General features: G+C 40.9%; 1 protein-coding gene across 2 annotated transcripts in view; it reads right to left on the reverse strand.

Moving 5' to 3' along the window:
- The window catches only part of NEK6 (NIMA related kinase 6), a 68,729-nt gene that overhangs the window by 23,589 nt on the left and 19,026 nt on the right, over nucleotides 1-26,114 (reverse strand). Inside the window, exons 2-6 of one of the 2 annotated variants that reach the window (XM_074923565.1) lie at nucleotides 19,785-19,906; nucleotides 10,742-10,882; nucleotides 9,333-9,395; nucleotides 3,803-3,913; nucleotides 231-339 (exon numbers count right to left, since the gene is read on the reverse strand). In XM_074923565.1, the coding sequence (XP_074779666.1) occupies nucleotides 231-339; nucleotides 3,803-3,913; nucleotides 9,333-9,395; nucleotides 10,742-10,882; nucleotides 19,785-19,877 (517 nt within the window). In that variant the 5' untranslated portion in view covers nucleotides 19,878-19,906. Of the gene's footprint in view, nucleotides 1-230; nucleotides 340-3,802; nucleotides 3,914-9,332; nucleotides 9,396-10,741; nucleotides 10,883-19,784; nucleotides 19,910-26,114 lie in introns of both variants that reach the window. The other variant, XM_074923564.1, reaches the window with a different exon arrangement.

Consider the following 26,114-nt stretch of genomic DNA (forward strand, 5'->3'; position numbering starts at 1 on the left):
AATATCAGTGTCTGGAATACAAAGCAGCTCATCTTCCTAATACCACACTCACTTCGGACTGAATCCTTTAACAATGAGGCAAAGAGACAGAAGGAGAAATCCATCTTGCAAGCTCCAGCCTCTCTAAACATGCATTGGCTGAACATCAGCATAATTGTTTTTGAATGTAGGCGCTTACTAATTGGAACATTATATTATTATTCAGTGAAAAGAGACTGAATTAATGTTACCTCTGTGCATCACCCTGCGGGAGTGCATGTGTTCAACTGCACTGCATAACTGCACAAAATATTTCCACACCGTCCTTTCTGGGATTAACCGTTTCTGCTTTTTAAAATACTGTGGGAGGAAATAAATAAAAGATCAGTGAAAAAGCAACATAATTGACTCGTTCCTGGACTTGTGTTAGTCAGCTGCAGGTTGCTCATGTCTTCCAGATCTGCAGCAGCATGACTTTTCTTCTGATTAGCTTTTAACTCCTTCTCTCTCTCTGCATAAACTTCAATGCAGTTCACTGGTTAACAACTATTATGAAAAATATGCTTAAATAGGTTTGACATTTTTGAATGGACACCAGCTATAATTAGCATTAATCTCCTTAATTACTTTGCAAAACATATTTAGTGCCTCAAAACAACAAATGTCTCCAATATTTTGCCTTAAGTAACAAAAGATCATTAAAAAAATCTTGTGAATTGTACAGTCTACTAACAACAACAAGGTAATCTGTTTCCCCTTTTTAAATGATGGCCAGAGCATCAATAAAGTACTCGTGTTTCTTCTGCAATCAGGTAGAATAAGATATTCTATTTCATGCATAATAGGAAAACTAAATTAACTGAACTATCTCTAGTGAGACAGAAAGGCAGTACTGACACCCAGACCTGGGAAAAGACCGTTTTGTGTGCGTTTGTGCAGCGCCAAGCACAGCTGAGCTTGGACTCAAGGGCCTCTGAACACTAACAGCTCGCAAACAAAACCATGGTAGGCAAAACACACACAACACGGGGGAGCGCAGCACGGTGATGCTTCTCTGCAATACCGAAGTCATCTTCCCAAGCAACTTAGTGAAGGAATAAATAACCAGCTGCACACTGCAGTGAAGACTAAACATTATCTATCCTCAGCGACTCTTTCTCCATGTCAGAAACACACATGGGCCGTGTGCGTGTCAGGCAGCGCGGGGCCAGGCACCCCAACGTCGCAGTGCTTTGGGTTACTGGCGCCTGACTTCTCACCGCTTCCTCCTGTGCTACACACTGAGCCAGTTCTGCAGCCACAGCATCAACAAAATACACTTAGAACGCGCTTCCAGAGGTTTAAGATTTGTCCCCATCCTTTGATACACAAGGTGTCACTGGATAACGACTGCCTCTGAAACACTGTACACCCTCCTAGCACACTCTGACAGCGTTGCTTTTGCATCGCACCCCCGAGGATTTCCATCAGCAGTGTGTAAGAGCAAGAAGAAAGGAAGGGAATTGGTTGTTGCCCCTTTCTGCATTTGTGCTTTTTCCTCTCGGTACAGACATCTGATGTCCGTTTTCACATAAAATATAAAATGTGACATGCTGTTACTGGTTCGTGTTTGACTCAAGTAACGGCAAATTTTCTTTTGCAGATCAGCTGCGAAGGGGCACGACCGTGCAATTCCCCAGGCAGCAAATCTGACAGATTGCAACAGTTTCAAACCAAAACTTGATGGAGAGCACAGAGGAATTACAGAGGGTGAGGGATAAAGTGTTATATACATGATAAAATTATTTAATTCTCATTAAAGTATTTAAGAGTGGATATGCAAGACCACAAGTGATAATTTTCTAAATGTCATGTCCAATAAGATTCGCCTGACATTTACAAGAAAGTCCCAACTCTCCAGTGGGTTATCCCGCAGCACTCCCTTACATCAGCTTTACAATACCTCATAAATAATGCAGGCACCAGGGGCGTGACAAAGACAGTCCCTGTTTTTATCACTCTCACACCTTCAGAGTGTTGTTACTGCTGCTCCTACCGCCTCAGAAACTGAAAATCCTCACATAAGCTTCAACTCCCAAGGGGCGGGTGGGGCGTGGGGGTGACACAGAGGGGCAGGCAGGCAAACTCCACTCCTGCAGTAAAAGCTGTCTTTAGGAGGAGACTTTTGTTCCCTCTTGGTTTTATTTTTTTTTTTTCTCTAATAAAAAAAAAAAAGGAATTCCAAGATTTTCACCAACAGAAAAACATCATTTATACGACCTTGAAAAAACCTAGTGTATCATCTTCGTGCCTGTGATAAACACTTGAGAAAACAGACCAGACTGGGGAGGGCTAGCAGAACGAACACAAGTTCCAGTGCTGTTCAAGTTATCAACCTAAGAATCTACAAATTATGTTTCGGAAAATGTAACTCCTATTTATAATGGCAGAAAAAGTAATTTTAAAAAATTAATAACCTACTCTGATAGATAAAATGAGCCTATTTATCAGCAGGGAATGTTTTAAACTAAAAACGACAAAAAAATTGCAAATATTTTATATGATGATATCTCACACTTATGTGGACAAAACTTTTTATAGCTAAGATTTAAAAATCAAAGCAAAAGACTTGCACACCCCAGGATGATCACAGCCCTAACTCCTGCTCTCAGTTTTTCCCCATCTGTACCTACAACTACAAGAAGCCCGAGATAATCTGCAGGTTTCCCAGGATCTGTTGGGAAAGGGCAAAACATAGAAGAAGCCACAAGAAAACAGCGGAAGACAAAAATACGCGCGAGCTCTCCCCAGGCAGAGGGACAAGCTCTGTCTCCACAAGCCCCGGTGAGCACAGCCGAGCCCCTGACACCGGCGGGCGCCTTCGCACGAGCCACCAGCCCAGGCGTGTCGTTGCCCCGTCCTCCTGCCCCGGGGCGGCTGCGGAGCGAGGCCGTGTCTGCAAGGCCGGGGCTCTCCCAGGAGCAGCTCTGCCAACTGCCTGTTCCCAGCTCGCTCGCCCAGGGGGACTCTCCTGTGAGATGGAGCAGATTTTCATGGATACTGTAAATTTAGCCGTTGACTATGGACTAAATGGATAACTTGTTTGACAGCCTTTGGCCTAGTGCCTCATAGCTCTGCTGGCAAAGAAAACAAATCTGTTAATAAGATATTTTAACTGTGACAACAAGGAGGAGGAGAACTTTCCAAACATTCATTTATGATAATTACAGAATAATGATGGCAAAAATCAGGTAAAACATGGAGAGAAGGTTGAGAGTGCTAACAAACATGATATAACACATCTGTTCTCACAAGGGATGTATGTCTAAAGATTAACATGTCAAAGAAAATATAAAAGCAGGTGGTAACAGCTTAACTAAAGCTGGTTTGCAGCAATACAAGTATTCCTAAGAGCAACATAAAAGAAGAACAAGTACTTGAAACATTTTCTCAAACCCAAATCCCTACTGCAAAAAAAGTCAATACACTTCCTTGAATGTCTTCAGAGTGGCAGACAGGCTATACGAATCGTGAATCTAACAATAATTAAACATCCCCAACAATCACAGAGTGGATAAATCAGCCTCACAAATAACGCTGACGTCCCACCACCAGACAGGGGCTTTGCTCCTTTCCAGAGCAGTGACCAGAAGCAAGTGGCACGGCCCCGTGTATTTAAAACGCCACCAGACCCTTCGGTTTGGGCTCTGGAAGCACCCTGGGGTGTGCACAACTGCAAGGAGAGATTAAAAGTGCTTCTAGCACAGACGTGCTCACCCCCACTGCCTCGTGTCTCTGCCTAATCCTGGCAGTTTGTAGCACTCTAGAACTGACACGTCCTTACCTTAATCATCTGAGAGAGATCACCAGCGTCGGCCAGCTCCAGGACAATGTTAAGTTCATTGTCTTCAATAAAAGAATCCAAATACTTAATTATATTGGGGTGGTTCAGTTGCTGCAGATAGAGGGAAGGCAAGAAGAAAATTTACAATGCTGTCGTAACGACAACTCCAAGATACAACACCTGTACCACTTCTGTAATCGTGATGCAAAACAGTTCACAATAGGTACAACTACAAACTGTGCTGAGTTACTACAGACAAAGATCCTGTAAGAAATACCATTTATTGTAAGCACAGCATAATAAAAGTGTCTTGAATAAAGTGCAGTACAGCCCAAAATAGCGTGAAACCACCTCTTCTATTGTAAACTCAGAACGTGTTTAAAAGCAATGTCCTGAGAGAAGCTTTGTTAAGCAGTAACTGATTTTTTTTCCCCATTAAATATAAATAAAAACCCCAACTGTTGATTGCAGCACTCCTTGAGGTCTCTCTGCCTCTCAGAAGCACAACAGATTAAATTAAAACTTTGATAGAGGAAAATAATGCACATATTGCACCCAGTGTATTTTTCTGATTATTTATCCTTGCATCTTCACTAATTACTTTTTTCATTTCGGTATAGCTTCTTATATTCACAACTGATAATTATTTTTTTTTTCCTTCTGTGTTTCTTAAAAAATTGCATCTTCTCAGATTGTTACACGTTACTCACAGGACTAAATTAAGAAACAGGGTCAACAAATTAAAATTTCTGGTTTAATATTTTATATCGGAATTTCTAAAAGTGAAAAACTGTAACCGCTCAGAAGATGACGTAGTATCTAGATCTCTATTCACTCTCCCTCATTTTGCCTTAGATTATCTTTCTCTTGTGCTCTCAGAAATGCAGTAAATTTAGAAACTACCAAAGTGAGCATTTCATCTATGAAACAGCTGTGACTCAATCTGTCTATTCCAGGGGTTACAAAGCCAAAAGAAACACTGTTATGATCCATCATGCTAATCACTCCTCTCCGCATGCACATTAGGGGATAGATTCTCCTTTGCAATGCCTTGACACTAGCACACATTAGCGTTAATGGGATCCATGTGCAGGCATCAGGAGAGGAACATTCCCACAAGCCCAAGCCTTAAATAAATAAATGTCACAGCCCACCATTTCTGTTGAAATTTCTTGTACATGTCTGCTCTTGTGCACATTGATCAAAGATCAACTTCCAGTGGAAAAAGCACGGAACCCACGAGCAGAGCAGCCCCCGACTCCTCATGCAACGGGGGCACCTTCCCCCGCAGCACCTCGGGACGGTCTCCCAGGGCAGACCCGACGCCTGGGGGCTGCCAACAGCTCTTGGGGTACAGTCACGATTCAAGGGATGTTTTGTGTCCTCTGGAGGACGCTCGGGTGGGACCTGCCCTGAGTTCCCAGTGGCTCTGGGGAGTCCAAGAAGCAAACAAGCCTTTTTCTAAGCCTCAGCACCATGTGCCAACAAAACACAACATCAAAATACTACAGCTGTAACAGAGAATGAAGACCACACACTGTCGGGACTAACAACTACACTGACATTTGTCCCCTCCTGCACCCCAGCCTTTACTGCATTTATTGTGTACAACAAAGCTCAACTTACTCAGACCCAAGCACTGCTTAACCGATACAGAGAATTTAAATCTTTTTGTGAGACTGTACACACTTTTTACTGATGGTTTGTACTGATTTAAAGAAACTCATTAGACCTAAAGAGGAATATTTCTTCTATTATGATCAAGTTGTATAAAATTAAAAGCAAACAAACCCAACACCTTTCTGTGGTAGCTCTTCTGATGAGCAGATCTTGGAGGACTCTCAGCAGCAGGAGCTGACACCACTCCCTGCTGAAGCTAAGCAGGGGGATGAGCGCTCCAGAAGGAGCCTCACTAGGCTCTCTGCTCCCCTGGAAAACGCAGGAGGCTGCCCATGACCTTTTAAAGGTGTGAATGCAGAAATACACATTGTTTTTTCTACAATTCACTGACCACTGAACGCTTGTTTTCACAGAACAGCCAGGTAGACCACTCTGGATAAGCCAAACATCCATTCTCCACTCTTCCTTTTGTCAAACATATTTTAAATAAATATATTGACTCTGAGGATTTTTTATGACTGTTGTATATGCCTGTGTCATGGAAAAGACTACCTGAATTTTGTCAGAAAGAAAGTACATTCATTCTCACAAATTCTTAAATGCATAAAACATTACAAACAGTTTATTGTGGGTTAATGAAATTTCCTATTTCTTTAATGCATCCTAAAAGTATGATGGTAGCTAATGCCTGATGTGTATGCACAGCAGCACTGTCAGGAAGAGGCATGGGGAAGGGTAAGCCACCTCTAAATGAGAGAGTGTGGGTGCTGGCAGCCCAAATGCTGATTACAGCCACATTATCGAGCTGCTTTACCTAAACCTTTTAGCCAGAATTACACTGAAAGTAATTCACAATTTTGTCTGGCTTCTGTTAAATTTTGAATAATTATAATTCATTTACAAATCACAGAAACCCCTTTGTTTCCACGGTCACATAAAAGTCTTTCATCAAAAAAGACAAAGTATTATTTTGACAGGGGTAGACTACAGCAAGTCTGTGCAATTCCTTCAACAAATTCCTCAATGGTCTACATTAAAAATATAGAAAACAAAGAAAGAAAAGCTCTTAGAGCAAGTTGTTTAGTAAGTCTATAAATACTTCATACTAGACATCAGAATTTAAAAGTAGCAGCAAAGTTTTAAAAATATGAATATCCCATATTGCATGGCCAGACATTAGACAACTGCAAGGCAGACATCTACTCCACATCAACAGGGATGAAGAAAAGTTGAGCAAGTTTTAAACCAACTCTGAAATACCGTAATTAGGTCCTTACACACTTTATGCTTTCCAGACACAAGAACAACTACCTTAATGATAAATTTAGGAAGTTAAATGTATTTAAACTTTTAATATAATGACTCTAAAAATGCTGAAATTAGAATTATTGAGAATAAGTCATTCGAGAAAAATACACTTGTCCTACTTTCCTGAAGCTGCACAGACACTATTCTAAAGGAAACCAAAATGTGAAAACCTCACAGCAGAACAAGAAACCTCACAAAATTTTGTAAGAAGCCAAGCCAGAGATCACACATACTCTGCAGCAGGAACTGAAATCTCACTTAAATTTTAAAACTTTTTCCTATGGCCAGGCACGGACTGTTCTGTCCCATGCTGCACAATCGGTGACAGCGACTGCCCAGTCCCGAGAGGGGACCCGTGTCCTGCTCTGGTGAAGCAGCTCTGAAGTTCTGAAATACGACTTTCCATGACTGTGCCAGCACATCCACACACAGACCGTGGGTTATTTCCACGAAGCTGTGAGAGCAGGCAGCATGGGAGCCATCAACCAGCAAAAGATGACTGGCAGATATTTCGCTCTGGTCAGTTATTTGTCTTAGGGCACGGAGTGACGCGCAGGCCCGCCGCTGATGCGGACCCAGCAACCCTCCCCTGCCCGCACACACACCGGAGTAACTGCCTGGGCTGGGGTAGCAAACACACTGCCCAGCACAGCATCAAGAGCACGGATCTAAAACTGGGCACTTCAGCTTTGATGGCCTTTTACTTATTATCTGCTCATCTTCTCAGAAGCTGAGCTACGGGCATCTTGGATAAATTCAATGGATTTTGTTGGCTCTGAGTTGAAAGCTAGCAGTCATTTGATAGAAGCCAACTATAAGCAATACTAAGAAATATATCTCCTTTGCATCTGTAATACAACAAGATTCATCAAACGGACTTTTTAACAAACTTCACATTCCTTAGATGGTACTACACAACCGTCCCGAGTAGGGAGGTACACTGATATTCAACAATAAATAATTAAGCTACCAGCAGAGTGGTGTTTTGCATAATAAACAGCACATTGGTATGTTTCTGTAGACTGTCAACAACCATTCCTGCTCCTCCCTTCAGTACCAACTCAATTAATTTACTGAAATTCTAGTCTTCTGTAAAATTTTGTGCAAAACAATCCAATTTTATCAACCAGTATTTTTCAAAGCAGAACTCTGCTGGTATAATGGAAACTCCCTCCCTCCAGAGAGCTCCAGCTACTATTTAAAAAAATCATAAACAAGAGGTTGTAAGTGTGGCAAACATGCTACTCTGCTCCAAAGACAACCACCAAAGACTTCCGAATACACGCAGACAGCTCTTAATTGCAGACAAACAGAGGTTTTTAACTTAAATACACTTGCTCAGAGACAGATACAATGGCTTTTGACCACAAAAGGAGCTGAATCAGGCTTCCAATAGTGCCACAGCCTGACTGGAGAGCTTTGGTGGTGGTGTTAGGGTGGGGGAGTGAGATGTAATTTCAGTGGATAGCGAAGCCCTACTGGCTCAGGCTATGGTACGTGCTCTCGCAGCGCCCACTCCCTCGGTAACCCCGGTGTGACACCCAGCCTCTGGGGAGCTGTACTCAGGAAGGTGCCTCGGGACATCCCACCCAGGTGGATGGGAGCTGACGTTCTAGAACCTCCTGTCTTCGTGGGTATTTCATTTTCAGTCTCCTCTGATTCTCAAAAATTTGCACATTCTGCATTAAATAATTCCAGTGCAAGTTTATGACACCTTCCATAACCAGAGATCAAGACAAAGCTGTTTAGATTACCTAGAACCCAAAGATATCACAAATTCTCTTTCTGAATCTTAATGTTGGCATTGTTTTTCTCCATGACTGTTAAGCAACTGGATCATGTCCACACAAACTGCAATCTTCATATTCATCCTGTGTGCCCTCACTAGAGTCTAGAGGACTCAATCTTTGTCTACAACTGCATGAATATAAATCGACAATTTAAATAGAAATACCTAAAAATCACATTTACAAAATGAATTATTTAATACTTTTAGAATTAAATTTGCCTAAACTAAAATTTTAGCCTTCTACAATCTGTTGCATTTACTCAAAATAGATAATTAAAGTGCAATGCATATATATTTTCTACCAACATTTTAAACTAAATTACTGAGACAAAAAAAAAAAATCACTAGTTGGTTTAATTACTTAAAAAACACTCTCTGGCGTCAGAGCCTTTATCTAAACTACTACTTTTCATGTGTGATGTGTACATATAGATACGTGACATGCACATGCAAAACTGTTTTCCCATTTAGCTAGTTCATTAATTAAAGTGACAAACAAATCAAAATGCATAAAGGGCAGAATTTACATGCCTCACAAAGAGGAGTACTTGTGGATTTTTTTTATGACAGAAAGATTTTTAATAGATTCCTTAGATGATAAGCAGAAAACTCAATAAAATGAAGCTTTAAGACAAAATTCTTGCATCATGTAGGCATTCTACAGCTTGCAAAAGAAAGCACGGTCTGTTAAGACCACTGTGCATGCTACATAAGCTTTATTTACCCTAACAGGCAAGTGATTGTTGCCAACCTGAAAACAATTTTTTTTTTCTCAAAACAAAAACTGGTAAAAGTAATTGGAGAAATTCTTACCTTCAAGAGGTCAATTTCTTTAATGCAATCTTGCCTAGCCTTGGCATCCATCATTTCAAAAATCTTCAAAGACAAAAATGTGCAGATGAAAAATCAAACAACAACAGAGGAAGAATTTTATATTTTAACAAGAAATTGGTCTTTCCTCTCCCAGTTTGTATATCCTCAGCTGTAATGGTTATACACACAATCCCTAGATCAAAGACAGACTAATGTTTTCTTTATTTTGAAACCACTAAAGAGCTAGCGATAGGGTAAAATTTATTGTAGAACCTGTAGGCAATAGTCTAAGCAGCATGAGAAATAAAGATACTAGTTTGAAAATCATGGCAGCAAATTCACAAAACAGAGTTTAGTTACTATTAATTTCACATGGTAAAGAAAAGATAAAATGTTTACTTTTTTCTTTTAAACAGAGATATAGCTTCCACTGTTTCTCTGTAATAATTAACAAATAATATTAAGCGTTAATATTCATTCTGTAATAATCAGAGCAAGTCACTAGAAACAAGAGCTTAAAGGACGTGTTGAAGGATTAAAGGCAAATTCCTTCACACAAAATGCTTTTCTGAACACTGCACAATGCGTTGAGCCAAGTTAAAAATCTATTCTGCTTGCATGAAAGTTTTTCAGAAATTCTTCTAAAGTTAGCAAGTGCAGGCATTTTTCCCTTGCGTGCTCTCGTGTTCTCATGATTCCTCTGTGCCGAGATGGCAGTCTCCCAGCTGTACCACTACGGCCATCAGGGCCTTGTTCTTTCACACACATTTAATTATAAATTAGTGAACCCTTCTTATGAAGTAAAAAGTGAAATTAAAAATTAATATGAAATTGCACCACCGCTACACAATTCTGTTTTAGAAACATAAACCCACTCCAAGATGACGAGGGATAGAGACTATGCAAACAGAACACTCAAAATGGAAACAGGGACAGAGGATGGAGGGGTACATGGAGAAGGTGGCTGCAGAGGATACAGCGAGGGGCAGGCAGGAGCCGTGGGGCCACTTCACCTCATGCCCAGATGTAAACTGTGCACCACGGAACTAACCTGACTTAATCAGAATTTGCAAAACTGCTTTGAGACCTTCAGAAGGATTACTCTTTATTCCTTATCATGAAATAAAAAAAGAAAAAAAAAAAAACCCAACCCCTAAACACACCTTCTAAAACCCAACTGAATAAATTAAGAAAGCGGGGGTATTGAGGTTTTTAATGTTAAAATATCAAACCAGATCATCCAGTGCTCCCAAACCCTAAAAAGTTCCATTTTTAAAGCATTTTATTGCATTATTACTGCTGACAAAAGAATACTGAAAGAGGTATGTGAGTCAAAGTGACCTGTGTAGACACTTAAAACATTCCCCTTCTACTTGCTAAATAGTAAGACTTCGAACTTAAATGCTTACCTGAACTTTCTTTAATGCCACAGGTTTTCTGTCCAGAAGACAAGTTGCTTTGTAAACTTCACTGAACTGTCCTCGGCCAATCTTTTTCTCTATCTGAAAATCTGCCAGTGTGCAGCGATATGGGTACGATGTTAAATGTCTCTGTTCAAGTCAAAAGAAATTTTATCAATGAACCAGAAAAAGTGAAGCAAAACCATGAATTTGCATTCCCAAGCTTTCTTCTTTATGACCACAAACCAGGGGTTTCTATGACTAATCCCATTCAGGAGGATAAATTCCTCACAGTAAGGATTGCTCAGCAAGGAAGACAGAGAAATTTGGTGTTGATCTGGTGTATGATGGACAAGGGACTGTCTGTCTTTCCTTTTCCCACCCTCAATCCTCTTTGCCCACTTCAGACCCCACTGCACCAGGGAGCTGCGACACGAACGCCCAGCACAGAGCCGCAAGCCCCCGCGTTTAACCGCAGTGACTTGCACAAAGCTGTTAACCAAAGCATAAAACTACTAACAGCTACCAAAACCGTCAAGAACAAAGTGAAGATCGCCAGATGGACACAGCCTCTTGCTCTCATTGCTGATGGTCAAGAATTTCATCTAGGCTGATCAGTCTATAGATAATTCTGACCAGAAATTCATTAGTTCCTAGGAAATGTATTAGTAACATAAGCTGAATTAAGTTAAATTGCTTTTTTAAAAAGGAAATAAAGCTTGCCTAGGATGTAAGCAACTGACTAGTCTCAAACTACTGTCTCCCTAGTTACACACCCTCTCGTCAACTTTGCCTGCTTGTGTCACTTGGGAGATGCTGTCGCCGCCTTCTGAGCAGTCCCAGGTAAACCCCCACCCGGGCAGGCAGACACAGCATAACGGGGATGATGTACTCCACGGGCTAGGAAGTGCTCTCTAGAGCCATCCTGGTCTCTTCTGTAATTAACGTGACTGCTAACTGAAGTTTTAAAAGAAATTATGAAAATTACTTAAAGTTGCCATGCATGCCAAGTTGAATAGGTTTTTAAGCTTCAGCTTCTTGAACATTTCAGAGTTCCTACTGAAAACCACAAAAAGACAAGTACACACCAAAAGCTGGAGGGGGTTCCCGGGGATGCAGCCATGGTTCACAGCTGGAGCTTTAGTAGGCAACCCCAGCACAAGTGCCCAGGGAGAGCGGGCCAGGAGGGCTGCGGGTTTTAGGGAGATGTCTATGGCTACCACTGTCACTTCCTAACACAAAGGGCTGGGGTTGGAAGTAAGATTTAAAATGCTGGTAAACCTTTCAGTCCAGCATCTTTTACCAGCACTACATACAAGAGTGTGAGGATCTCTTACAGTGTGTATTTATTTTAACAAGTAAGTAAGTTTGAACTTCTTCTCAACAGAGATAAAACCGACTATGATTCAACGAACAATAAAGAGTATCAGATCAGACATTTGAAAAAGCTCCCAGATTTTGAGGTGTCTGTGCAACTCTGAAATACAACTGCAGTTATTTGGCAAAGGTTTTGTAAACAAAGTTGTAAAATTCAATGTTTTTAAGAAAACTCACCAATAAAGTTCCCTAAATAGTAATTTCTGACCCACAAACTGCATCAATCAACCAAGACAAGGTATTTGGAAACCTGCCACCTTTACAGCATCTTTATCACAAGAAACGTGGGAGAAATCCCCACAACGAAAGCCACTCTGTGGCAGGATACTCAAGAAAAACGATTACGTTTTATAAATGCTGGTGACAGAGAGATGCAGATATAAATCACAGACCAGACAGGTCTCTTTGCTGTCATCTTCCCACTCGTCTCTCTGGCAGTGAAAGGCTGTTTGCTGCTGGAGCTTGCCCTGCACTTCCACACCACTGCACCGTGCCAGCTGCTGAGAACTTAGGGAGGGGAAAGCTCTGCAGTTGTGAGAAGAGAGGACTGTTGCTCGACTGAAAAGCTCAGGCAGTCATAAACTCTAGAGCAGACAAAAACCCAATGCCATAATGTGCAGCCAACGCCTGCTAATTCAAGTAGGCACATAACTGGGAATTTAACTCCAGGCCATCATGATCATCAGTTCTCAGCCTTCTCAGTTTAAGTTCCTTAAAAGAGCAAACTCACTCCTTTTCAGATGAAACAACTCTTTTGAGTAATTGTTTTTGAAATGCCAAGGCCACAGGTAAGTTTTTCCATCTGTCACCACAAGCATTTAAGTATTCTCATATTATGAGAAATGGTTTTCATTTCTCTAGGCTAGAGACTTAATTCACGGACAATAACCTACACAAATAAGAAGGGTGCATTAGAATTTAGAAATCTGAATTATTCATGCAGGCAAGTCAAACAGAAATAGGAAGCCAATTTCATAGAGTTTTTCCTTTAAACAGTTCAGGGAGCGTTTCCCTTTCAGGATCCCTTTAGTCTCCCCTAAGCTCTGACAGAAGCCCCCTCACCGTGCAGCCACCGTTGGTGTTCACAAGCAAAGGAAGGTTACTCAGTGCTTGTGCTGTGCTGGAGCTACACCACGTTTACAAGCAATGAGGAGTCACAATTCAATTCTCTACATTTTGCAGCGTGTGCTACACAATAAAACGGGAGCGTCCTTTCACTGATGAAGAAGAAAGTAGCCTATGGGTAATTAGATAAATAGCAGGATCTTAAGGCAACACTGCTTTATTATTTACATGCATTCCCCTGTAAGTTACTAAATTATCAACAAAATAAGGCAACACAGGATGGAACTGGACAAGCAAATATTTAAAGTAATCAGCCCCTGCAGCTTTCTCGGTTTAAACTGGTTGCAATCTCTCTTTGCAGGGATTTGATAAACAGGAGTACTCCTCTCATTCCAGGGAGTGCTAATGAAACGTTAGTTTAGGTGCATTTATTGTGTGGCAACATCACCAGCAGAACGTCTGAACACAAGTATTTGTTCAACTTGACCAGTAACTAACCAGGACCATCTCCATCTCTCAGCTTTTTTACCTATGAGCTACTAAGCAAATTAATTGAGCTGTCCAGTCAAATCTCTTTATCCAGCCAAAATAAAGGTGTATAAAATTACAAAAGTATATAAAGGTATATAAAATTACAAAATCCTTTTTCCTAATTAAAAGATAGAAAGGAATCAAAGCATTTCCTTAACTGTGAGAACATATGCCTCCTGAGCTACACTCTCCTTGAGTAGTAAGAAAGTTTGAGCAAAAGCTTTTCTGACTTGGAGAGGTAGCAGTTTTAACGGTATTTTATGAAGCAACTACCACAAAATATTCTTTTTAAGAAAGAAATCCAGGCTGCAGTCAAGGATGGTACCCATTTGCCCTTCATAAATCATTAAACTGTGTGTTTATACTAAGAGTGTTTAAGTGTAAATTAATATTTTAAGCATGTGCCAAGAAATATCTAGCAACTTCTTACCTTGAAAATACAAATAAATGTTAGGCAAGTGACAGGGTGTATGTGTGTGTCCCAGCCACTTTCACATGGTTAGCACATAAAGTCTGCTTGCCATGCTGGAGTTAATGCCGGGTGATGACTGGACACCTTAGCTGATATGTTCTGGCATCCTCCAGGACTACAGCTGCACATTTACATATGCAATGACCTAGATTTGCATTTTCTATCACAACCTATCAGACCTAATTAAAATAATGGAGCTTTCATACAGGCTAGAAGATGCTTGATTACAGTATAAACCAGAGAACATGCTCAGGTTAGACCAAACCACAGCAGAAAGCTCCCTGTGATTACAGCAGGCCATTTAAAATTAACTTTCCCTTATGCTTTGCCCTACTGAAATGCAACCAGGTAACTTCTAAACACTGTTAAAAGGACACAGCTAGAATATCTAAGAAATATCTACCTCCTCAGAATACCATCCCTGTAGTCTGGCCTTGTATACATTTCACTTCTCATGACTTTCGACAAGGGAAACTGTTTTTTTTCCAAGTCCTTCCATGTTTAACGGCTACAATTTTTCATAAAGCTGTCAAAGAACCAACGCCTATTCATTCACATAAACCACCACCTTTATTTCTGCAAGTCTCACACTTTTCATATACAGATATAAATTGCGTGTAAAATTAGATACCACCATCATCTTCAAACCTGTTCATCAATTTTCTCATTTTCAGCACAGGTTCAGGTCTGCATGTATACAGTAAAACCAAGCCACTGCCTCTGCAGAACTGGTTTCAAGGTCAGTGACGAAGGCTCGAATTAAAAAAAAAAAACAGGCAAAAAGGGGAGAAAAAAAACAACCAACCAAGCAACCCACCCCTCAAACCACTGGACCTCTGAAGGCATTATGAAAATTGGGCTGTTTGCGCATTTCTGTTCCCAGGGCAGCTGTAGGAAGGGACAGTCTGGGAGTTTTGAGACAAAGACTGTTCTCTTTATCCACACAATGAAGTCTCATTCTTCTACTACTCCATTAAAAAAAAAGACAGAGATTAAAGTCAATTAATTCCTCATTCGAATAAAGAGGCTATTCATTTTTAAGAAGAAATACAGAGATTATTCCAAGAATAAGCTATTCTGGACAACATTTCTGGCATAGAAGTGCTCTTTCAGATGTAACCACTGATGCGAGAGCAAAACTTTGATGCAAGTCGCAGAGGTATGCAACACCAGCCCTCGTCGCAATACTTAAAGGAGAAGTTTGCCTCAGATTTTGAGGTGTTATGAGATTTTCTGCAAAACAGAATCAGTAAGGTTTTGTAATACTAAAAAAATCCAATTAAATGAAAATTTCAGCTCTATTCCCTTGCACGCACACAAACAGATATGCTGCAAGGATAAGGAACTTAATTATAGATTAATAGAAGTCTTTGTATACCAGATTATAAAGCAACGCAGGCAAATATGGAGGAAAGTTCCTTGCTACGGACTTGCTCCTTGGTGTCAGGATGTCGTTTACACTCACACTTCCACATTTTCGGAGCTGTGTGTTACTGTGCGACCAGAGGCGCCTGACCACAAGCGACTCCCCGAGCGCGCAACAACAGGAACATGCCAAAATTCACAACTGGAGACTTGATACAATTTCCTCCAAATCCCTCCTACACTGCTATAACCACATGCAAGTGGGACAGCTGCATCACCTGAACACTTTTTTTTGTATTCTTTTTAAATGAGTAGTTGTACAGCTCAGAATTTGTATGTTGGGCTCGGGAAGAATAAGAAAAAACTGTTCTGTAGAAAGACTTTCAATCTCCAGAGCAATGAATGTTTGGCCAATAAATTTAACTCTTTGTCATTACTGAAGAGCTGGGGAAAACATGAACAGTCCTGAGCAAACTGTCCAAGCAGCCTTTCCTGCAGCCTCTACCCTGACGTTTCAGGCACAGGAGAGTACCGGGAGACGGAAGACAAAAGTATCAGTAAAATACTGATGTGCTGCAGAGCAATGCCTGTATGACTGCTGCTCCCAGAGGCACGGAAAGAAATAAGCTTCAATAAGCTGAAAAGAGGGGAATGTTCACTGCTAATTGCATAATATATAAACCCAGAGTGCTAATGTTAATTAATAATAAAGTCAGTTGTTTTACTGCTGGCTGATTGGCATGTGGAGAACCAGCACTAGTCATCAGTCTGCACAAATGGCTACAAGGTCACGAGACATTCAGATTATTTGTAATCAACCTAAAAATTGTTAAAAGACTGGTTAACCAACAGTTAAAGTCAGACACTACAATCTTTAGATGCCAATAAAAGCATCCTTCCTGTAGAGCCATGAAATGAAATATTCTTTAGAAGAGTAAAAACATACTCGCCCAATTAATTTTCTGAAATCTCATTAAAAAATTTAGCCCGACTAAGTCATACACTTCTGACCTGAATTTTAATTATCTTTATGCTGGATGTAAGGGTTTTTTTTTCTGATATTTGCAATGCATCATTAATTTTAAAGGAATGGTTTCCTTGCTTCTAAAGCGCATACTTCATCTGAATGACATTTACCGTAAACTAATTTCACCTTTAAAAGACATCTGCGATAGTAGATGGGGAAGCTTCAGCCCCTCCAGTTGAACACATATACATTATAAGCAATGATTTACTATCAACATCAGTGTTTCAAACCACTTTACGATGTCCCAAATTATACACCCATCTCCATTCAGTAATGCCTACCTGAAAATAATTTTGCATACTTTGAGGTTGAAATTCCAGTGTGAATTTATGAGAATGCATTAGAAGAGATTGATTAAAAAAAAAAAAAAAAAAAAGAACTTCTAAGCTCACAAGAGATGAGGAAACTTTTAAAATATGGATTACCCTTCAAACAGGTAGTCAAGTAATTATTGAAGAATACATTAGGTTTTTCTATCTGCAGCTTCAAAACCAGCCACCATAAAATATCCTTAACTCGACCTGTTACCTAGAATGTAAAGTCTGAAAGTTCTCAAGTTCTTCAGCAAAGTTTTAACATCTCTATCAGCATATATTTGTGCTAGCTTATGATGAGGAAAGAGAAATACCAGCTTGAAAATACTAGACCAAGGTGATACTCTCTTAGTATTAACAGAGAAATATTCTAAGCTTTTCAGGAAATGATAAATTGCTGCTAGATGACCAGTTCAAATCTACCTTCAACTCTCAGGCCCAAATGGAACTACCATGAACAGCTCTGCTGCGAAGCTGTGGGAGTATATAAAAGGGTTGTTTAAAAGTGAGTTGTGTTTGTTTAGTACAAAAACTAAGTGAAGAATTATAGCTTCATATTTTTATATCGTTGATTTACTCCTGAATAACTTTTATTGCTTACTGCTATAAACACTAAGTAATCTAGAGACTTAAATAATTGACACTTTCACTCTGGAACATTACCAGAAAATGTTCTGCCTCCTGCTGATGAACTTCATCAGGGTAATGCTGGGCAAGCAAGGGAGCCACAAGCTAAGATTGTAGTTTTATGGTGCCTTTTTTATATTTATATATTCACTTACTCTAGAAAAGTTTAAAATATGAAGCATTACTCAAAAGTGTCATTTTATTACTAAACTATAGCAGTTAGAGACAGAAAGAAAAGTCTGAATTACTCATAGCTCTGTACTAACTAGTTATAAAACAGAAATAACACCTCTGTCAGAATAAAGAAAAAAGAAAAAGCTTTGGGAAGCAGCATCATTATAGGAAAAGTTTCTGCTAGAGGAGCACACTGTTGCTCTGGTCTTTTTGGGGGTGACACAGTAGTTTCGAATGAAAGGGCTGGAAGGAAGAGAGGGCCATTCCATACAAAAACCCCTCATCACCCAAGACTAAAAGCTCAGGTTCTGGTTTTTCTGCTTAAGCTTTCAGCCCTGCCATTCATGACATTTCTTGTAAGACAAGTTTGGTCAATTTTTCCTTCCCAAGCCTCTCTTTTCCACAAGCTATTATATAGCATGTCAGCATTACTTATATCTTCAGAAGAAAGAAATGATGTAATTTTGGATTCTTCCAGGTAATAGGTACCAGAAAATTGAAAATTATATATAATTACGTTCCTGCAAAATGAAAAATCAGAAGTATGTAATAAGCAATCATATCATGCCATCAATGTAAGGTAGTCTGCCCTTGAAATAGCACAATTTCTGTTAATTTCTAAACTGAGTTCGCTGAGGAGATGCAATTTTTTCAATTCTCTAGAAGACTCTATATTTTTGTTATTCAGCTTTTTTTAAAAAAAAAATTATTTTAACAGCAAAACCAAAAGGAAGTCTTTCTGCAATCCCAAATCCAAACCAGACCATTCTCAGAACAGTTAATATGCTCCAAGACCTCCATTAACACAACCTGGATATTAACAGAGTTGAGGGGAGGTTTCACTGAACAATGACCATACAGCAAAATGAGCCCACTCAGCATCAGTGTAACAGCAGAACATAGATTATTAGCTACTAATTACACTTAACTATGTCATTACAAATTCTAACATGTGCTCCAAGATGCCATGAATGTATCTGCTGCACAGGAACACTTCCTAATCTTGTTCATGAAATAATTACAGGGGCTCTATCCTGCCAAATGAGGCAGTAATTAACCCTAATTGCTCAAAATGCAACTGGCTAATTCTAGGAGATTAATCAAGGGGATTCAATTATTATTAAATGACTTAATATGACAAATTGCTGCATTAGGAGAGGGGGGCTTTGCTCCATACAGCGTTCCTTTCCCAGCAGTGCTGCATCAGATACTCTCATCACAGTACTCTGCGTGCAGGGAACTCCCCGCTCCCGCGAACCCTGCGCTGCAGCTTTCCTAACGACCACTGCTTGGGGGGAACCGGGGTCACCACCGCACGGCACGGGGGGAATGACAAATTAACACCCACAGCCCCCTCCCCAGGGGAACGTTACACCACAGCCTCCTTGCGGACAGCTTCTCCATGATGCGTTTTGTTTAGTCCTTAAAAATACATAGAGGTAAAACTTAATTGCTCTGATAAACAGTCTAAAAAAGGCAAGCAGCCAGAATTCACAAAATACAAGTTTCATGATTGCAGCGAAGGTATCGACATTGCTTCGAATGCAGGTCTAAGCCTAGTTTTAGCCCACTTCTGCAGAAGGGCTGGGAAGAGAGAGATATGAGCTGCTAAAGTCAAACTTGGTAATGGTACAGACAAAATACACTGCAGGAGAGATTCCAGAGACTCACAGGAAATGAAGTCAGAGAGCCTACAGTTTCATGTAGGATTAACTTTTTCTTGTATTTGGTAATTACCTCTTCAGCATTTTATTATTAAACTATAAAAGGACGTAAAATACATTTACCACACAATCAACTGCTTTTCTTTGGCCTTTTCTTCAAAGAATCAAAGAGAAGATAAAGCCAGCACAGTACATATTTTTATAAGATGATTTAAAAATACTTGCTTTAAGCAAAATTCAAACTACTTCCTTTTTCTCATATTATCAAAAAATTGGAATCAGGAAACTCTGGCTGTCTGGCAGAATCCCAAACTGGATATATCCTAGAACTGCTATAAACCAAAGGAGGGGGGGAGGCTAAATGCTAAGAAATCTCTACAGACCTCTGTAAAAGAAAACACAGAAGGAGAAAGATGAAAGAGACACATGCCCTTACCTGAGGATCATGCTGGTATTCCTGCCCCGGCAGCTTGCAGAGAGGGTTGTTCTGGTCCCCTAGATGATGTGGGTGGTTGTGCTGCCCTTCCATGGTATCATACCAAACTCTGCCTCACGCGTCTGCTGGGGTTAGAAGAAAGAGGGAGAGCAAAGTCTCATCACTGTCTGTCCAGCACTGAAAGCAAGAAACTCTTTCTAGGGGTGTGCCTGCACGTGGCTGTACATCAGGGCAGCAAGAACCGATTCCTCCCCTTTCTCCCCTCGTGCTCACGCGAAGAGCTCGCACAGAAACAAAGCCCTCGCGTACCTCCAGCCCCACGGGAGCTCGGCAGTCCCCGACAGACCCAACGCGCCCGCCAGCTGAAAGGGCGCAGCAACAGGTCAAAGCTCTCCCGAGATTACAAAACAAAAATACCGGTATCACAGATATTACTGGTGTCATTGCACAAACAGCAAGTAGCAGAACCCGCGTTTATTTGCTTCTGTGAGTTCTAAGAGCAGCTGGCGTTACTTTCCCTAGAACTACTGAGCCCCGATGATCCCCGGTGGTGTCTCACACCCAGTGGACAGTTCAGGGAAGGTCAAGCACCTTTCCGTCTGTAAAACAAAAAGTCCCACCAGACAGTTGCAGCTTTCTTTGGCCAGAGACAACCCAGAAGTGTAACTTTACCCACATTCTTTCTTCCCCAACCCCAAATTAAAAGTTTTCGTGCAGGTTGGTAAGCCACAGGAAGCAGCAGACAGAAACCATATTAGATTCAACGAGATCAAAGTATTATTCTAGGAACAAACAAGGGCAACTTCCATGAATGAATTTGTTCCAGTTTTACCTGCAGCAATTACTAAAGCACAGTTGTCCAGCAGAATATCCTGCAAAAATCACTGAAATTAAAAGGATGTGGTGTTGGAGAAGAGAATCTAGCAAGTTATCTAGCAAGATATAGATCTTACTGTAAAGAGGCAAAAATAAATCCACCATCAGTGTTTGCAATGATCCTTTACTTTCATTCTAAAACTACCCTTTACCCTATAGAGACCAACTCTGTCTCCCCTCCTGTTAAGTGCAAAGATCTTGTCTGTAAAGTTCTAAGTCACAACACAACCCAAAATTTATGCTGGTAGCACAGCTGGTGAAGAGCTGTGAAATCCAGCACTTGTAACATAGAACTTCTACACATCACATCTTGGGTCTACCATGGATCAAATTATTTCACAGTGTGATGAGATTAGTTTTATTTTGAGTAGTATTATAAAACCAAGCAAAAGCTTGTGGGTAACCGGAAGAAGAAACACAACTACTTGGGTGAGAGTGCTCAAAAAAGATATTATCATCAACCATAGCACAAACCAGTTTGAAGAATTGGAAGTGTGGTAGCTGGTTTCAATTTTTTTAGAATTTTAGAAAAAAAAAGGCAAAAAATCAAAAAGTTAAATTCCCACAATGGTTGAATGAGGCAAACGAACTTCTTTCCTGAACTAGATGTACCAGACTTGTCATTATCTAAATAGGTTGCCGGACATTTGGAAACACAACGCCAGCCACCGTGCAGAAACACCGCGTCCCTCCGAGCGAGCGTGCACAGCACCGAGCCACCGTGCCACCGAGCCTCGCGTCAGCCGAGCCACCCCTGCCCCCAGCCCCACGGAGCCCACGGGAAGCGGCTCCACGCCTCCCCCCTCGCAAGGTCCCTCCCTGCAGAGGGTGGGCTCGGGTGCTGCCGTTCAGGCCAGCGCAGCACAGTAACCTGAATGAAAGCCATACCCTGAAGTGCGGAGGCTGTGAGGAGCTGCCCACCAGGCAGCCGAGACGGCGGCAGGGCTGAACATCACTGTGACCCCAGATCAGCGAAGCCTGCTCCCACAGAGCCGTGCACAGGTCCCTGGAACGCTGTGGTAAACACTACCGGGGCAGTTCCGGGCTTTTGGCCGAAAGCCTTCCAGATACAGCTTCTGTTTGCAGAAGCGTGGCAGATTGAACATACGCGTATTTACTAGCCCTTCTAGAAAACAAAACCCATGCTTGAAGGGTCAGTCTGAGCCTGACTCTGGGACAAATCCTGGTGATTTTATCAGCTATTCAGGGGACGCTTTGAGAGCGGATCACAGTGCTCCTTGCCCCACGGCAGTTCTGGGGTCAGGCTCTGGCCCTGAGCACAGCCAGCCCTCAAAATATATTCACAGCATATACAGAACACGCACAAGAAATACACTGATGTCCTTTCCCCACAAAGGGCTCTGTGCAGGTTTTTTGACTTATTTAATAATGTTGTTCATAGCCAGTTATCCATTATCCACACGCGCTCTAGATAACACGTCAGAGTCGCACTGCTGCTGTCCTTAGCAGCGACTAGAAGCCTAATGGTGACAAGGGAAGATTTAGTGGCCAACACAAGCATTTGCAGAAACTTGTTTCAAGAGTTTTGGCAAGTATTCACTTAGTGAAAGAGCAAAACCTGACCTCATTAGTGTATTAATAGTGCATGCCTGGCACTTGGGCAATGACTAACTCTTAATTTAAAATACAAAGGTATTTAAAATATTTGGGAGAGTGGGGGAGAAAATATGATGGAGAAGAATTTCTGTAGCAAGTTGCACTTGGTTCTTTTAACAGTTGCCAGTGAAACAAGCCTTTAGCTCTGGAAGATCTTTCCTGTAACATAGTGTTGGGGAAAAAAGTAGCGAAAACGCTCTTTTAAGCAAATGTACTTTCACTCTAACACTCACCAGAAGAGTCATGAGAGCTGGAGTACCTGCTGCATATAAACATGATAAAACATGAGTTGCTCTCAATAAAAACCGTTTTTCAAAGTCAGTACTATGAAACTCCAGCAGGAGAAGGATAATCACTATTACCATGAAGTTTGATTTCAAGATTCCTTCAGTATCAGGCATCTATAGGTTTATTAGTAATGAGGTGAATACATAAAAAATAAAAATATGTCTCAATATCAACATTAAACTGTCCTATGAAATTTCTACCTTCCAGTACGCTGCCAGAACTATCTTAATTATTTTATTATTCAAGATCTGAAGAAAGGCCGTTTACTGGAAGGGCGAATGTACTCATGTTCCTTCTCTTCTAAGTCCACAAGCACAGAGAAAACACTGCTAAGGACTGCAGGCTACTGACAGCCTCTCTTCTGGACACTTATCTCTACAGGATACAGAAATGTCACATTTATGGTCTCGAGATAAAAGGCATGTCCAGGCAGCATCATGTGAAATATCTGTAGCGTAACACTGATCAAACACCCTATCTACTGTCCTGCCCTCGGAAAGGACTAAAGCTCAGAAAGAGAAAAGGGAGTTATTTCTGAATACGAGAACCTGAGTCACAGACCTGGGACATTCCTAAGAGAACCACAACTTTCCAGTTGCCACAAGGAAACTCAAGGTACACTTACTTACCGTGAGGGGTTAGACAATGGGAAGGGAATGAGCAGCTCAGACCAGCCTGGCTGCCAGGAGCGTCTATGGGAATGCGTTAGGCAGAGTATTGGGGTTTGGTCACTGTTTGTTTAAAGCGCTACAGCTGGAAGCAAAGGAAGAAGCAAGAACAAAATATCAGCTTTGAAAAGAGATAGGGCACAGCTCACATGACACCTACGGGACAGCGTGTCCTGCTGGAAGCTGTCGGCTCGGCTATTCTGGGCTGTGGGCAAGCACACGCTATAGGTAGGCTGGAAGGGGGATCCCCAGGAAAGGGCTTCGTGGAGGGTCTTCAAGTAGCAGCCAACAACGCGAAGGCACTTTATTATGTCAGAAAAGGTACACAAAATGCACAGGATTGTAATTCTGCAAAATTCTGTGGGGTTTTTGAGATTCTCTCTTTTTAAAAGTCTAACTACAGAACCAATACTACGGTCATGTTTTTAAACATGAAAATGTTGAGCAAGGCATGTGACAAGTGTCCAATACAGCTGCTTAAAACCAGTGACTTTGATCCCATTCCAGATACCTGCACCCTCCTGAGGAAGTGACTGTGTTTTGAGCTACATTTTACTAATCCTGAAATTAGTTTGGATATTAGCTGCAACATGTCAGACAGGAATTACTTTAGACTACTGAAGAAAACCACAAACACACAAGAAATGTTTAAACCTGTTCAGCCACCCCTTACTCCATCACTCCGTCCAGGCTACACGATCTGTGCATTTAGTTATCTCATAGAATCCAACAGCTACCATGAAACCCCTCCTTGTAATTAAAATAAGCATTTAAATGATAAGAGCAAAAGCTGTATCTTCACTCCCTTGAAAAGGAACGATCTCCTCAACGTTACTCGAATGAGTTACAATCTCCAACCTCAGGCTATAGGGGTTAGGATGGAAGTATCTCCTGCTAAGAGAAACTGTTTCTAAATACAGCACCATGTGAATGTTAACCACACCGCAGTAAAAAGACTGAACTACATAACATTTCAGCTTAGTTAAAGCATGCAATGCCTCGTTAACTGACAGCAATATTAACAGGCAATGAATTTTCCTTTAAACTTTCAGTAGCAATCTTAAATTCAACACTTAATTCACCAACACCTCGAACCAGTGGTCACCATATCTAAACCAAAGTTATGTCTCCCCATCTGATTCAATCTTTGACCCGCATGACAAGTGGGAGAAAATAAATCTACTACCCTGGTGTATTTTGGGATGTAACTCTATTAACAACTGGACCAAGATCAACAAGTTTACTTTACACGTCACTTCTCAGCAGCACAGTATCAGACACAATACAGCATCAAAGAAATCAAATAGGGAAATAAAAAGAGAGCGACTCAACACAAAACCAAGCAGTGGCAATAACACTCCAGATTTGGTCTCATTTCCTTATTATCAAATGGGGGGGGGGTGGGGGGAGCAGTTGCAGACAAAGAATTGAGGATTTTTTAATTTGTTTAAACAGCCAAAGACAATAGTAGGAAATAAGACAAGAGCTCTTGGAAAAAGCTCTCTTAACACCAGCACATTTCTACTCTACATTGTTCTAGTTCTGCACTTTTACTTCTCAAGTGACAGGCTTTTTTATTCCTGCGTCCAAATTTCCTACAAAGCTTTTCAGTGCCAAACATTTTCAGACTGGGTCTTGACCATGACAGTAAATTAAAACATTCTTAAATTGCATGAAGCATCACATATCTTTCCAGAAAGTGGATAAGAGAACAGGATCATCATCTGTAAAAGGCATTACAGGAACAATCTAACAGCTTTCTAGAATTACTACAAATACTCAAGTACCTCATACACATAAGTCCCCAATAACACATATGCCTAAAAAATCCACATACACAAAAGGAAGGACTGTATACAGTTCATAAAATCTCTTGCAGTATTTTGCAGCTTTTGAAGACAGATTTCCACCCTATTTTAATCCAAACTGAAGCATTTACCTCTACCTCCAGAAAAGCAATTATCTGCTTTGGGAACTACACACCAAAAAATAAAACAATGATAGCAACTGGGTTCCAGTCCTGGCGAGGGGAAAGGGTAAGCAGAGCAGATAACAGTGTTTGTGCCTACTGGTAAATGAAGTGCAGGGAGGAAGATTTCACCAAAGCTCTGTGGATGCAACATTAATTCCAGGATGTTGCAGTTAAGCCATGTTATGGATGTATCACAGTTGTTTTAGTATTTGGGGTTAATTTTAACCAGCTTGGCAAATTCCAAATTACTTTGCTTGGCTGTCAACCAACGTAATAACTTTTACAACAGCAAAAGCATCAGCAGTTCAGGCTACTTTCAAATACCAGAGTTTACGATCATACAATATTATCAAAATCAATTACCTTGCATATGTGCCATCTCCATTTTACAACAACGGACGCAAGGCTCACTTCCCTCTGCACCAACCACAGAAGTACATTTATCATACCAAAACCAGCAGGGACTCTCATGAATTCAGAATACACTGTATTTCCAATTACTAAAATATCAGTACTTAGCTGCATAGTATAAATACAGACATATGTTTTTAACTCGTTAATACAAGAAAGACATCATGACAGCATAGACCCCACCCCCCCCCAAAAAATGGCAGCTCCCATATAACTGAATGGTGCAGGATTGCTCGCCTGTACCTGACCCCCTGGGGAAACAGTTCCCAGACACAATGAAAGGAAGGGAAACATTTCCAATTAAATAAGAGGCCAACTTATAATAAATAAATATTTGAGAAAACGTAACTAACTCAGCGTATAGCTGCTTCACTTCTCCCAGCAGATCTTACAGTATAAGCCGAGAAATTTTGAAAACAACGCACTGGAAATACCCAAGGTACCAAAAACTTTCACCTCATTTTCTTCCAGTTCATCTCTCCATAGTCTTGCAGGCAA

This window comes from Athene noctua, chromosome 20, assembly GCF_965140245.1.
Source record: "Athene noctua chromosome 20, bAthNoc1.hap1.1, whole genome shotgun sequence".
NCBI classification, from domain to species: domain Eukaryota; kingdom Metazoa; phylum Chordata; class Aves; order Strigiformes; family Strigidae; genus Athene; species Athene noctua.